General features: G+C 39.4%; 3 protein-coding genes across 3 annotated transcripts; all 3 read left to right on the top strand.

The window, feature by feature from the left end:
• Window positions 1–1,219: 1,219 nt before the first annotated feature.
• LOC140801306 (sugar transport protein MST4-like) lies at window positions 1,220–5,095 on the top strand. The gene is made up of 5 exons (XM_073156339.1): window positions 1,220–1,522; window positions 2,805–3,121; window positions 3,519–3,643; window positions 3,777–4,065; window positions 4,141–5,095. Exons 1-5 carry the CDS (start codon window positions 1,384–1,386, stop codon window positions 4,810–4,812), a joined length of 1,542 nt encoding a protein of 513 aa, XP_073012440.1. The 5' UTR covers window positions 1,220–1,383; the 3' UTR covers window positions 4,813–5,095.
• Window positions 5,096–9,500: 4,405 nt separating this feature from the next.
• Window positions 9,501–12,622, top strand: LOC140801296 (sugar transport protein MST4). The gene is made up of 5 exons (XM_073156328.1): window positions 9,501–9,795; window positions 10,299–10,618; window positions 11,189–11,313; window positions 11,390–11,678; window positions 11,786–12,622. Exons 1-5 carry the CDS (start codon window positions 9,660–9,662, stop codon window positions 12,473–12,475), a joined length of 1,560 nt encoding a protein of 519 aa, XP_073012429.1. The 5' UTR covers window positions 9,501–9,659; the 3' UTR covers window positions 12,476–12,622.
• Window positions 12,623–13,293: 671 nt separating this feature from the next.
• On the top strand, window positions 13,294–14,086 carry LOC140794901 (mavicyanin-like). The gene is made up of 2 exons (XM_073147176.1): window positions 13,294–13,459; window positions 13,677–14,086. Exons 1-2 carry the CDS (start codon window positions 13,294–13,296, stop codon window positions 14,084–14,086), a joined length of 576 nt encoding a protein of 191 aa, XP_073003277.1.
• Window positions 14,087–14,986: the final 900 nt, after the last annotated feature.

The raw sequence follows: 14,986 nt of genomic DNA, 5'->3' as shown, positions 1-14,986 counted from the left end.
TACTGATTAGTTTTGAACTATCAAGCAAAGTTGCAAAATATTTTGCACCCAAAAGATTAGTTCACTTGGACGACGGATTCACTATATCATAGGTTGTATCTATTGGATTTGAACATATAAAAATTATCACTCGTTTAAATTATTAGATTAATCTAAATTTTGCTAAACTTTTCTGCCTTTTTTATTTATGTCAATGAAAAATAATAGGGATATTATAAACCACACCCAATATTTTATCTATTTTGTGATTTATACTTGTCTTTGAGGATTTTTTAATCTGGCTCCTTTTTTCTTATAATTTTTATTTAACACCTTGAGTTAACTTAGATGGTACTAAAAAGATATATTTTATTATAATATATAAAATAATTTATAAACACTTAAATTGCTTATGTCTTTTTCATCTTATTTTTCTCTTCCCAAAAAAAAAAAAGAAGAAGAAAAGGATGAGAAGGAGGGGAGGAGGGAGTAAGATAAGAAAATGTGTTGGTGATGGAGCGACCGTGGAAAAAGTATATGGAAAAGATAATGAAGGGATATAAAAAATAAGAAAAAATTAAGGGGGTATTTTAGTAATTTAGTATATATTAGTTAGTCAAAATAACATCAGTGTCAAATAAAAATTATAGAAAAAAATAAAAAGTCGAATTATAAAATTTTAGAAGACGGAGTGTAAATCACAAAATAAATAAAATAAGAGTGTAATTTATAAAAAAAATTAAAATAATATTTACTGCAAGAGTTAGCTAGCTCTTATAGAATCCTCATCCTTTCACTCACAATGTGAAAATAATAATAATAATAATAATAATAATAAATAAATAAATAAATAATACTAATACTAATAATAATAATACTAAGAATAACACAGGGAGCATCTTGTGTAGTTCCAAATTGATATTTGTGAGCTCTTACCAGTCTCCCTCAACAAATAGCGAGCCAAAACCTGGCCTAATAACATTCACAGAATCTTAAAAGTATTAATTAATCCACACAACCATTTAGTTTAGACTCTAGATGACGTTGATATTAATGTCCACACACAGACACGACGGCAAAAATAATTTAGAAAAATATATAAAATCTATGACACATCACGATCTAGTCTATTCATGACTAGATTAAATTTAATTAATTAAAATGGTAGCTTTGAAAAAAAATCAACGGAGACCACCAAGGTGATTTCAGCATATCCTTCCACGGTTTGAACTTTTCTCGTACTCCATGCTTTCAAAATACTGGAACACGCCATTACTCTTTTCTCTTTGGTTCCTCTAGCTCTTAGTTAGTCACTCCTTCTCGTGTTCTAAGATCGACGGGATATATAATTTGGCCGCAATTAATATTAAGTCCTTCAACTATCCATTCCTTCGATCCGTCGAGATGCAGATCGGAGAGTTCTCGACGGCGGCTCGGCCGGCTGACACCCAATTCGAGGCGGAGCTCACGCCAACAGTGATAACTTCGTGCATCATGGCTGCCAGCGGGGGTTTGATGTTTGGATATGATATTGGAATCTCAGGTACATAAAAGAGAAGCTTTTCTTCTTCTAATAGAATTACTATATATCGATCTGAGAAACATTTTTTTATTGTATATATAGAGAGAGGAAACATGGTATCAAATTGTGTCACTTATTCTTCTTTCTTTGCGGAGAAAGTAGTATAAGAGAGTATATATTTTGGTCAATTCTTCTCGTTATCATTAAAATTAAGTTGATCACGTACTGTCTCGATAAAAGTGTAGTCCAAGCACATAACTGCAAGTTTATTTGCTATAATATTTGTGTCTCTGCCAAAACAAAGTTCTAATAGCTGTCGGTAAAACTAGGAGGTATTCAATCAGTATTGTTCTTTCTGGGTAAACTGTGCCTTCAGCTCAGCTTGGCTCACTCTCGAGCTCAATTCGATCCCCATGACCAATTGATCCAAAGCACCTCACCGTTGGAAAGAATCAGATGTGAAACTATTATATGTAATATATTCATATAACAAGAGCTTATTTGAGCCGAGCTTGAGCCAAGACAATCTGGTTTGACATCCCCACTGGGAGTGACGATTAATTAACATTGATGTTGTATTAGATCTTCTTACAAAGAGTTATAGTTTGATTGAAAATGTTAGTTCTAGATCTTGGCAAATAGAAATCTATGGACGTAAGGAGAGTTCATTGTAAAGGTATCAAAGTTTCATAAAAAAATATGATAGTGTACAAAGAGTTATATAGTGAACGCTCAAAAGATACAAAGAGTGCATGAGATACACATATTGTGCAAGATGAGTATGAAACACTAACAGGCTGCTCTATGAAATATTCATAAGGAGCTAATACATTACAACAACAAAAGACAATAAGAGAGAGTGTCTCATAATTTGTTGTACGTGTATGTAGTTTTTGTGTTACTTTGTATAAATGGATATTAGCCTTGAATTAGAATTAATCAATTTGGGATAATTTAGGGTCACTGTACTTCAGTAGATTTATTTATTATTTCTTATAGTTGGATGGTTTTCTATATGGATATTAGTATCTTATGTACGCGTTCTATATTGTTATTTAATTGTGAGAATAGATCTCACATAAAATGTGAGAATTCTTTCGACTGGATCGGTGTTAGACTTCACATAATGAATATCGCTTGTAGCATTAAAGTCACAAATGTATACCAAAAGAAAAAAAGATTGCCAACAGACGTGGTTAAGGCCACTGGAGGAAATTAAATAGCATTAGTACTATACAAGAACACTTTATATCCATGCGAAAGATACTTTTTAGTCTAATGATGATCAATAAAATTGTGAAAGGTGGTGTGACATCAATGGACGATTTCCTTATCAAGTTCTTCCCTAAGGTGTACCGCCGGAAGCAGGAGAAAGTTGACAACTACTGCAAATATGAAAACCAAGGTTTACAATTGTTCACCTCTTCCCTGTTCCTCGCCGGCCTCACGGCGACCTTCTTCGCATCCTACACCACACGCAAACTCGGCAGGAGGGCGACAATGATCATCGCCAGCATATTCTTCATCCTCGGGGTCATCTTCAATGGGGCTGCACAGAATCTTGCAATGCTAATTGTGGGCAGAATTCTTCTCGGCTGTGGTGTTGGTTTTTCTAATCAGGTAAGAGTACTAATCTTGCCATGATTGATGCAAAGTTTGATTGGTTAATAAATGACTGCTAGCTAAATTCTCTCATTTCTTGCCTACATTTTTCTTGAAATGAGAATAACATAAATGAGTGTTGAAACAACAACTACATTAGTTTAATTAGGGGTGTAATATAGTCTTGATAAAGCTTGGTTTGATATTAGTTTAATTGTCAAGTTTGAATTGAATAGATTCAATTCGAATCTATTTTGAGCCACTGAATAAAGCTCGAATCAAGTTTGAATTAAGTCTTCGGTAATTTCTACTTTGTAAAATCAAAATAATCGAATTGAATCTTTTATGTATTAAAAAAAAGCAAAGAAATAAATCTAAGTAGTTGAAGTTGTTGGCAACTGTGTGCATATTGCAGGCTGTTCCTGTGTTCCTCTCGGAGATAGCACCGACCAGAATCCGTGGAGGTCTCAACATACTGTTTCAGCTTAATATCACCGTTGGTATCCTCTTTGCCAACCTCGCCACTTATGGCACCTCCAGGCACACTTCGCACAACTCTTTTTGATTTATTTCAATGCAGTCCGTACGTAGACAATTAATTGATTGCAACACAGAGTACAGCCCGAAGATTAATTCCACTACGTCTATTACATGACAACTGTATACAAAACAGGCTTCACCCATGGGGTTGGCGGTTGTCACTCTCTCTCGCCGGCATACCGGCAGTCCTCGTCACTCTCGGGGCGTTATTCGTCGTCGACACCCCCAACAGCCTCATCGAACGCGGCCACCTCAACGAAGGCAAGGCCGTGCTCAAGAAGATGCGCGGCACCGACGACATCGAGTTCGAGCTCAACCAACTCCTCGAGGCCAGCCGCGTCTCTCATCGGGTCAAGCACCCTTTCTGCAACCTCCTCCTCCGTCACAATCGCCCCCCGCTCATCATTGCCATCCTTCTCCAGGTACATTATGAGATGGAATTGTGCATTGGAATTGTGCAACGGGATTGTACATTATGCTTCGCAATTTGGATGCAGATCTTCCAGCAGTGCACTGGCATAAACATGATCATGTTCTACACGCCGGTGCTCTTCAGGTTGGTCGGCTTCAAGAGCGACGCCGCCCTCTACTCCGCGCTGATCACCGGGATGGTGAACGTGCTCTCGACGCTGGTCTCGACCTACTTCGTCGACTGGATGGGCCGCCGGCTCCTCCTCCTGGAGGCCGGGGTGCAGATGTTCCTCTCCCTGGTGGTGATCACCGTCGTGTTCGGCGTCAATATCATCGACAACTCCGACAAAATCAGCCAAGGATACGCCGTCCTCGTCCTGGTCATGGCGTGCATCTTCGTCTCCGCATTCGCGTGGTCGTGGGGTCCGCTCGGATGGCTCATCCCTAGCGAGATTTTCCCGTTGGAGACGCGGTCCGCCGGGCAGAGCGCGGCCGTCTGCGTCAACTTGCTCTGCACCTTCGTCGTCTCCCAGGCGTTCCTCTCTACGTTGTGCCACCTCAAGTATGGGGTCTTCGCCTTCTTCGCCGGGTGTGTGATCGTGATGTCGCTCTTCGTGCTCTTCTTTCTCCCGGAGACGAAGAACGTGCCGATCGTAGAGATGACGGAGAGGGTGTGGAAGAAGCATTGGTACTGGAAGAGGTTCATGGATGGTGATGAGACCACCTTCGAGGATGATGTACGACAAACCGTTGCGTAAAACTTAACTTGGAATGCAGCAACCATACGATTGGTAACTATGTTGAATCCAAAACCACAACATATCGGAACTGATATTAGGATTGTACATGTGGCCAAGATGATTGATAAATTCTTTTTCTTTCTTTCTTTTTTTCCTCCTCAATATTAGAATTGTACATGCGGCCAAGATGATCGATAAATTCTTTTTCTTTCTTTTTTTTTTCCTCCTTCTCAAGGATTGATGATGTTAGGTTTTTAATTGTTGGCAATTGTGTATAAAATATTCTAAGTGTATTTTTACATGTATATGAGCTTTACTCAAGTCTAGAATATCTCTGGTGTGAAGAATTGCAAGATCATTGGAGAAAAGCCGTCGCGTTCACAAACGCGTTCGAACGCGAAATCTGCGTTCACACAGACAGAGAGCAGCTTTCACAAACGCGTTCGAACGCGGGCATTGCGTTCACACAGACCGAGAGCAGCGTTCACAAACGCGTTCGAACGCGGGCACTGCGTTCACACAGACCGAGAGCAGCGTTCACAAACGCGTTCGAACGCGGGCACTGCGTTCACACAGACCGAGAGCAGCGTTCACAAACGCGTTCGAACGCGGGTACTGCGTTCACACAGACCGAGAGCAGCGTTCATAAACGCGTTCGAACGCAACCTGGGTCCATCGGGTTCTTCAACAAACAAGGTCCTTCGCATCTACAAATCTTAATTTTTCGTCTTAAGGGTTATCTAGACGAAAGATCAATCTCGAGGGCTACTGAGATTGGACTTCAATCACGAGAAGTAGTGAATCGTGGGTTCTAGCGATCAAGACTGAGAGGAACAAAGTCGTGTGGATCGACGGGTTATTTTGTGAGTCAGTCTTGTAACTGCTAATATTTTAGTGATTGGTTTTGATCCGAGTTTGGATTCGTGGTTTTTTCCCGTTTGGGTTTTCCACGTTAAAATCTTGACCTTCATCTCTGCTTTCGTTTTTAATATTTCTTCCAATGTTTACTTAAGCAAACGAAAAATATCATTGCCTAGTGTTTAGATACATACGTGTGTGTCTAGGGGTTTTTTCAGATGAATTCGATGTTCAAATCTGCATAAAGTTCTTAAGAGAGAAACTCTCCAGTCACTACAATATGTAATTAATACTTATATAAATCACTACAATTCTAAAAGAAATTCACACATACACACATATTTTATTTAAAAGTTTTTAGATAGAAACTGTTAGGTTTTTATTTGTTGGCAATTGTGTACAAAATATTCTAATTATATTTTTTTCATGTATATGAGCTTTACACAAGTCTAGAATATCTCCGGTTTGAAGAATTGCAAGATTATTGGAGAAAAGTCGTTGAGTTCATACCGCGTTCACAAACGCGTTCAAACGCGGAATCTGCGTTCACACAGATAGAGAGCTGCGTTCACAAACGTGTTCGAACGCGAAATCTGCGTTCACACGGACAGAGAGCTGCGTTCACAAATGCGTTCGAACGCGGGTATTGCGTTCACACAGACCGAGAGTTGCGTTCACAAACGCGTTCGAACGCAACCTGAAGAATTCAAGTTGTCGCGTTCGAACGCACTCGGGCCCGTTCGAACGCACCTGAGATCAAGTCATGCCATTCGAACGCACCCGGGCCGCGTTCGAACGTACCAATGAAGTTTGATAAAATTGGACTTTCGTGAGTACGGATAAGACTTGAATTTGACTCTATCTTGGAGATCATATATAAGAATTGTGATGCCCTATCTCAAGGGTGGTTGAAGAAGCATTATTGAAGGATACTTCTTGAGGCTACATCGGTTCTTCAACTAACAAGGTTCCACTCATCATTAAAAAATTAATCTTTCGTCTTAAAGGTTATCTAGACGAAAGATCAATTTCGAGGATTACTGAGGTTGGACTTCAATCACGAGAAGCAGTGAATCGTGGGTTCTAGCGAGCAAGACTGAGAAGAACAAAGTTATTTGGATCGACGGGTTGTTTTGTGAGTCAGTCTTGTAACTGCTACTATTCTAGTGATTGGTTTGATCCGTGTTTGGATCCGTGGTTTTTTTTCCGTTTGGGTTTTTCCATGTTAAAATCTTGGTGTTCATCTTTGCTTTCGTTCCTAATATTTCTACGGACTTTTACTTAAGCGAACGAGTGATATCATTGCCTAGTATTTAGATACATACTTGTGTCTAGGTATTTTTTAGAAACTGTCCAGTCAAATGTAATATTACTTAACCATTAATAGCAAACAAAATATCGTCCACATATCGTATCAAGAAAATAATTAGCTCCCACCAATCTTATAATAAATACAGGTATTTAGAATATTAATTCTCACTTTTGACCGTATATAGAATTATTGGGTTTACGAGCCAATTTAATTATCACAAGTAAATCTCCTATGGTACTCCATGTTGTGATAAATTAAGTAACACTCGCAAGTGCACGAATCTATAGAGTAGATCGGCAAGCAAGTTATCGATCTCACGGGGACTTGTTTGAAAACTTGAAGTATTTAAAAATCTTAAAAATAATTTTAACCTAGTTGGAAAATGGGTTTAGGAGATTTATGGAGAAAGAAAACCTTCTTGCAAATTATTTTTAATTAAGTGTGAAAAATAAGGTCTTGGAATCTACTTGTAGATAACACATTTCTATTAGATAATATAAATATCTTCTTTTTCTACGATTCACCAAGAAATCAATCACTAATGGATCAGAAGATTATCTTTGAATAAACAATTCAATTTTCATAAAAATTACGTTCTTCCTTTATTTTTAGAAAATATGGAGTAAGAATTTTAAATCATTAGATGTATCATTTTTAAGACAAATGACAAATTTAAAGTAGAAGAAAGAATAACATATTTAGCAATTAAAAACACATAAGAGATTTAGAATAAAAGAAATATGTTCTCAACAAACTTCATCCTCAACCTTAAGAAAATTAGAAATTCATTTTAGTAGTTAATAACACAACTTGAATAAAAATAAATATGAGATTTAGCACTAGAGGGTTGCAGAATACTTCTTTAAAAAGTAAAATCCAAATCCAAAAATAAGAGATTACGCTAAAAGAAGATCAAAATATGAATTTTGCTGACTTACAAAGATTGAAACTTCTTCGAATGTGCTATATTGTTGCTAATTGAATTGAAACAATTGCAAGTTTGAATGCTGAATTTTAAACTACAACTCCTCAAAAGAAAAACTTAACAGAAAATACACAAGAAAATATTTTTTTCTTTAGTTCTCAACCCTTCTATTTATAGACTTCTTAGAGCATGAAAATCTGCTCCAAATCGGTTGAAAATCTGCTGTGATTGTGTTTGAAATTTGCTAAATATGTGCATAAAATTTGGTAAAAATCTGCATAAAAAAATGTTAGAAATCTGCTGCATTATGTAGGTAATTTGCTTGGCTAGAATTGTTGCTCAAATTGGAATTTAAAATTTGTTTACTGCTGGCTGAAATTTTGCCAGAATTGGAGATGAAAATCTGTTGTATTAGGTGAAAATTTCTTGCTAAAATTCTGCAACTTGATAGAGATTTTGATTTAGATAAGGAAGAAAATGATTAGTAGATTATGGTTTGACTTAAGCATGACTTGAAAAATGAGAGGTAGATTTAGTTGGTTAATAGTGACTAAGCATAATTCTGATTTGAGACTAAATTTGACCATTTTTAGTGATTAAATGATATTCCATTGATCAAAGGTTTACATATACCTAAAATACATATACCTATTTATGGTCTAGAAAATGAGGGATAAAATCTCCGACTTTGAGAAGGTATAGTAGTTGTTAGCTTTAGATAATCAGATCATGCTCATGTCCTGATTTCTAATCTTGCACATCACCAAAAAAAATAAAAAAATAAAAAAAATCATAGGGAAGTATTCATCTACTATATATTAATTCCACCTGTACTAAAGGTTACAAGTACCAGAAGATATTTGGAGTTAAGAGAACGAATTTATTATCTTTCCTCCCCCCAGCCCCCTAAAGTCTCACTCCCTATCAGTTTGATAACCACACGGCACTTGATCCTTTATACACACGAGGTTGCAGGAAAATTTTACTCTACTTACTCTTTGACTCTTGAAGCTCATCCTAAGTGAACCGGAAAACACTACGTCAATAAAGTTACCAGTTTTGTTTCGTATCGTATAACCCAGGTCGCATAAAGTTTATATGTTCACACTTGGACAGCAGATCCACTATAACATAGACTGTGTGAATCTCTAAGAATTTGATAGAGTAATTCAAGCCACGTCTAAGTCGAAGGAAACTTCTACATTCTGTTCTTATAAAATCCATGGCCTCCGACGAACAATGTGAAAAAGGACTAATTTGCACCAATCCAATTGATAAACGTGGTCTCTCCCGTCCTCCTACTGTTCAGCAAACAATGAGTCAACTATATGTACACCTGGCCTAACGATACGCTCAGAATCTTGAAACTGGTGCAATTCTACACCACGTGCTGCTGACGCCTTAGTTTATGTTTATAGTCAATGGGCACCTCACTCACAAGAAGGATAACAAATGAGAAGAAGTGTACGTCGACGTCGCGCTAATCAATGACATAAAGACAAAAAGGAAAAAAGATGAGTGGGAAAAAAGAAGGAAGGACAACAATACAATGACTACTTCTGTAGCTCTCCCAAAATGATCGTTTAATTAGAGCCGTTGTTTGACTGGCCACGGTGATCTCAATGGTTTGAAATTTCTCCATCTCCAGCCCGTCGTTTATAAATATTGGAGTACGTACCACTCTCTTCTCCTGCCTCTATAGCTCTTGTTTCAAGATCGCGCTAGCGGATAATCCTCGTTGCGTTAGGCCTTCATCTTAGATCTGTCGAGATGCCGGCCGGAGGGTTCTCGGTGGCGGCTCCGGCGGGCACCCAGTTCGAGGCGAAGATCACGCCGATAGTGATTATTTCGTGCATCTTGGCAGCCACCGGAGGGTTGATGTTTGGATATGACGTTGGCATCTCAGGTAATTTCGAGACTGCAATCTCCTCGATCCTAATCTTTGTGTGACTTATTCTTCTTTCTTTATGGAAAATGGTGGTATAACAGTATATATTCTTGTCAATTATGTCGAAGATATTAGATTGTTATCATGAAGAATAATCATTATGAGTAGTTGAATCATTGGCATCTTCCGTATGGATTTTTTTTCCATGACTTCACATGGCAGTGAGCACTATTTGAGCATTAGGTCTACAAGATTTTAAGTTAGTAAATAATTAATCAATGTGTCATTTTCCTGATTTTGTTGACGTTAGCGTATTAGTCGTTTCGTCATTTTCGCAAAAGTACTTTCTCATTAGCCATCTTCTTTGACAAGCAAAAGAGCTGAACATGTTTGCTTGTAGCGTTCAAAATAATTAAAGTGGAATTGGCAAATAGTATAGCATTATTTACTATACAAGAATCTTTTATCCATGTAAGATGAGATACTCTTTAGTCTAATGATGAGCAATTAATATGTGAAAGGTGGTGTGACATCAATGGACGATTTCCTCAAGAAGTTCTTCCCCGAGGTGTATCGCCGGAAGCACGAGGAAATAGATAGCAACTACTGCAAGTATGACAACCAGGGGCTACAATTGTTCACCTCCTCCCTGTACCTCGCTGGCCTCACGGCGACCTTCTTCGCATCCTACACCACACGCAACCTCGGCCGCAGGCTCACGATGCTCATCGCCGGCATATTTTTCATCGTCGGCGTCATCTTCAATGGGGCTGCACAGAATCTTGCAATGCTAATTGTGGGCAGGATTCTTCTCGGTTGTGGTGTTGGTTTTGCTAACCAGGTAAGACCAATGTGGCCATGACTGGCATTTTTCAATTAATTGAATTAAGTAAAAGGAGTGGAGACTATAGAACAAAGACCCGTATGAGACTTGTGCACCTTGATGGATTTGGATGGGACTTTACCTTAGTCAGAAACGACCAAATTTAATTTCCGGAAGGAATCTCCAGAAGGAAATATTGGAAAATACTAACTATAATAAGTTTTCGTGTCGGCTTATTTGTCTGCAATAGGAGCTACATACCATGTGGCAGGTGTAGCTAGCTTTTATTTCAAGTGTTTCTATTTTTCAAATGATTTTGTCCATATACCCTGCTTGAATGCTTTGGCTTCATTCATTCGGCTTGTCCATTCAAAGAACTTTTATTCTTTGTAACGTCTCCAAAACAGATGCCATTATATATAGTTTGGTTTAGGTAGAGTAACTGAGTTAAGACCCAGTTTAAAAGCTTCCGGATAAAGAGAGACTTAATAGTGAACTAAAGTGTTATCATAATGTCTAATTACCTATGTAAAATTTGGAAAAATAGAATACACCTAAAGCAATTGCTGGCAACTATACGTATTGCAGGCTGTTCCTCTGTTCCTCTCGGAGATAGCACCGACCAGAATCCGTGGAGGTCTTAACATTTTGTTTCAGCTCAATGTCACCATTGGCATCCTCTTCGCTAACCTCGTCAATTATGGAACTTCCAAGTACACATCTGATCACGAACATTTTTTTTTAATCGTTTATGTTACGTAATTAATTGATACATATTATTTAAAACAGGATCCACCCATGGGGTTGGCGGCTATCGCTGTCCCTCGCCATGATTCCGGCGGTTCTCCTCACCGTCGGAGCGTTAATCGTCGTGGATACCCCGAACAGCCTCATCGAGCGGGGCCGCCTTGAGGAAGGGAAAGCTGTGCTCCGGAAGATCCGTGGCATCGACAACATCGAGCCCGAGTTCAATGAGATCCTCGAGGCCAGCCACGCCGCCCAGCAGGTCAAGCACCCTTTCCGCAACCTGCTCCTCCGCCGCAACCGACCCCAGCTCGTCATCGCGATCCTCCTCCAGGTGTGTGTTTGATTGTTTGACTATTACGTTGATAAACAATCAGCGAAGCCAGCAGGTTAATTCGTGAAATAACAACCGTACGTGTTTTGCTTGCTTTCTTGATGCAGATCTTCCAGCAGTTCACTGGGATCAACGCGATCATGTTCTACGCGCCGGTGCTCTTCAACACGCTCGGCTTCAAGAGTGACGCGTCCCTCTACTCCGCGGTGATTACTGGGGCAGTGAACGTGCTCTCCACGCTGGTCTCCATCTACTTCGTCGACCGGTTGGGACGCCGTATCCTCCTCCTGGAGGCCGGCGTGCAGATGTTCCTCGCACAGGTGGTGATCGCCGTCGTGCTCGGCATCAAGGTCACCGACCACTCTGACAACCTCAGCCATGGCTACGCCATCCTCGTCGTCGTCATGATCTGCACCTTCGTCTCCTCCTTCGCGTGGTCGTGGGGCCCCCTCGGATGGCTCATTCCCAGCGAGACGTTCCCCTTGGAGACGCGCTCGGCCGGGCAGAGCGTCACCGTCTGCGCCAACTTGCTCTTCACCTTCGTCATCGCTCAGGCGTTCCTCTCCATGCTGTGCCATCTCAAGTATGCGATCTTCGCCTTCTTCGCCTCATGGGTGGTCGTGATGTCACTTTTCGTGCTCTTCTTGCTTCCGGAGACGAAGAACGTGCCGATCGAGGAGATGACGGAGAGGGTGTGGAAGCAGCACTGGTTCTGGAAGAGGTTCATGGACGGTGATCATGCTGAGGAGAAGCAGGAATATAAGACGGCTAACGGCAGCAATGGAGTGCAGCCATAGGATTGATATATTACTAAGTATATGGTGGTGTGAAGTGTTTCTTTCATCGGTGCTCTGATCATTGGTCTCTGCTATTGATCACTGACTGATCGCATTATAGTGCATTAAAAGTTATCAAATGAGGATAAAAATATATACGTTGTTGCATATAGTAATATTGTCTCGTATATACCTTCCTGCTCTGTCTAGTAAACCGAAGAATATTTTTCATAAATAGAAAAACGCGCACCCAGAAAATAAATCTTGGCAAATGTCGAGTATTTTTTATAACGTTAAAATATAATCCAAACGAGGTGTACTTTGGCTTAGCTATGTTTGTGAGGAACAATTTCTACGGTGTGGCTATAGTTGCTCTTCACAACAATAGTTCAGAAATGTATATAAGGTCAGTGATCGATAACAATTAATGCAGCTTATCTTTCTCCAACACAATTGAAGCAATATAGATCACTCAAAAGATACAATTCAGATACGACGATTCGAGCGCATCTTAATCCACGATAAATTGAACCAGAAAGTAATTAGATGCATTGCACGAAAATCTTGACCAGATTAACTCATCAATGTGTTGATATCTCTTCCATCATTCTTGGATTGGCCTCACATCTAAGCCGCACTGCCACCAATATCCGCTCGAATGGCTCGATATGGAAACCATAATGGCGTGCAACGCATTTGACAAGGATTTCATTAATAGGAATTAATGCAGCATTCCAGCGCATAAGATTTTGGAGCAGAAGAATAGAAAGGGATATACGTTAGTCTAAATAGTCTGCCCCTCTTTTCCCTAGTCATTGGTTTTTGGTGTTCGTATTGCAATGGAGAAGAAGGTGGTCTTTACTTTGTTCATCTGCTTGGTGGGTGTTGGCTTCTCTAATGGAGCAATTTATAAGGTTGGGGATTCAGCGGGGTGGACGGATCAGGGGAATGTCAACTACACTGCTTGGGCTGCAGATAAAACTTTCCAAGTTGGAGATATAATAGGTGTGTGTTTCCGATCCTTGAAGGGCTTTTTGTTGTTGCTTAGTATAAAGCTTGGCTTTGTCTCAACTTTTAATAGTTTTTCTTTGTTATTTGCTTTTTAAATTTCTTTCAAGGTTTCTTTCTTTTTTCCATCTATGTACCTATTCTTTTTCTTGGTGCATAAACTTAGGGATATATATTATTACCGTGCTATATATATATCTTGTGCATGGTGCAGTGTTTGAATACAACAACAAGCTCCAGAACGTGCTGCAAGTGAGCCTGGACGACTACCGGGCATGCAACTCCTCCTCACCGGTCGCCGTCTATAAGTCCGGCAACGACTCCATTACCATGAAGGTTAGCGGCCACCACTTCTTCATCTGCGGCTTCCCCGGCCACTGCCAAACCGGACAAAAGGTCGACATCCGCATCACGAAAAGCCAGCCACCCGCTGCGCCGCCGTCTGATTTGCCACCGTCAGTGCAGCCGCCGCAGCAACTAACTCCTCCTCCAGCCGGCAGGCCGAACGAGCCGCTTGTGCCGGCCCCTCAGCCAAGCCCGAGCAGTGCGCCGGTGTCCGACAGGGGTGTTGGTCCTGCATTTGCTCTGGCTGCCATTGCTATGGTTTCCGTTCTCATGCTTTAAGAACTAGTTGCATATGGAATAATATTGAGCTTATGAACTCATTTCGTTTGTTCTAAATCATCATTTTGAGTTTTGAACTTCCTGATAGAGTTCAGATCTGATTCTATTTTGTGGTAGGTGTATTATGTCACTCAATCATTTACTGGATTGGTTCCCTTTTTTCTCAATCTTTCCATACCTCTGCATCATTATATCCTGTATTTAATTATTTTTTCAGAAAACGTGTGCCAGGCCCAATTATATTATTGAGGGAAGGAAAATGCATCAGTAGGTGAGGAAAGGCGGGTCGCTGGGAGATGATTTCAATAAATCTTTGAAATATTAGAATATAAAATATAAAGTTATTATTCTCTAATAGCTTTTTAAGTTTTTAAAGAATGACTTTGCTTGTCTTCACTTTCCAAGTTCCAAAATAGAGAGCCTTTTCCACACATATGAATGAAAGGCTTGCAGTAAGTCGAAATATGGTCCAGCTTCAACACTAAGCCTAAGTAAGAAATAAGACAAAAGTTAAAAATAATTTTTTTTTACTAATCATACCCTATATTTTATTTATTTTATGATTCATACTCTATTTCTAAAATTTATAAATATTTAAATTATTTATATCTTCTTTAAAGAAGGGGTAGAGAGATGGCAAAATACTAAATAAAAATTATAAAATAAATAAAATATAATATGTAATTTATAAAATATCTTAAAAATAAAGCATCTTAAATCCTAAGCCTTCCTAGGAACTTACCACCACTAATTAGACGATGATATATTACTTTTCACCATATACGCGTCACGTTTTTCCGAGGGAATTCTAGTCCACGTCTCCATGCTCTGTATTTAGTAATAAGGAATCGTCCTAAGGATTAGCATCAAATAATGAACTATTTGGCCCCATATTACGTT

The sequence above is a fragment of the Typha latifolia genome, chromosome 1 (assembly GCF_019914945.1).
Source record: "Typha latifolia isolate L0001 chromosome 1, TyphaL0001v2, whole genome shotgun sequence".
NCBI lineage: Eukaryota > Viridiplantae > Streptophyta > Magnoliopsida > Poales > Typhaceae > Typha > Typha latifolia.
The sequence above is the reverse complement of the archived record's forward strand: the minus strand, read 5'-3'. Positions and strand labels throughout refer to the sequence as shown.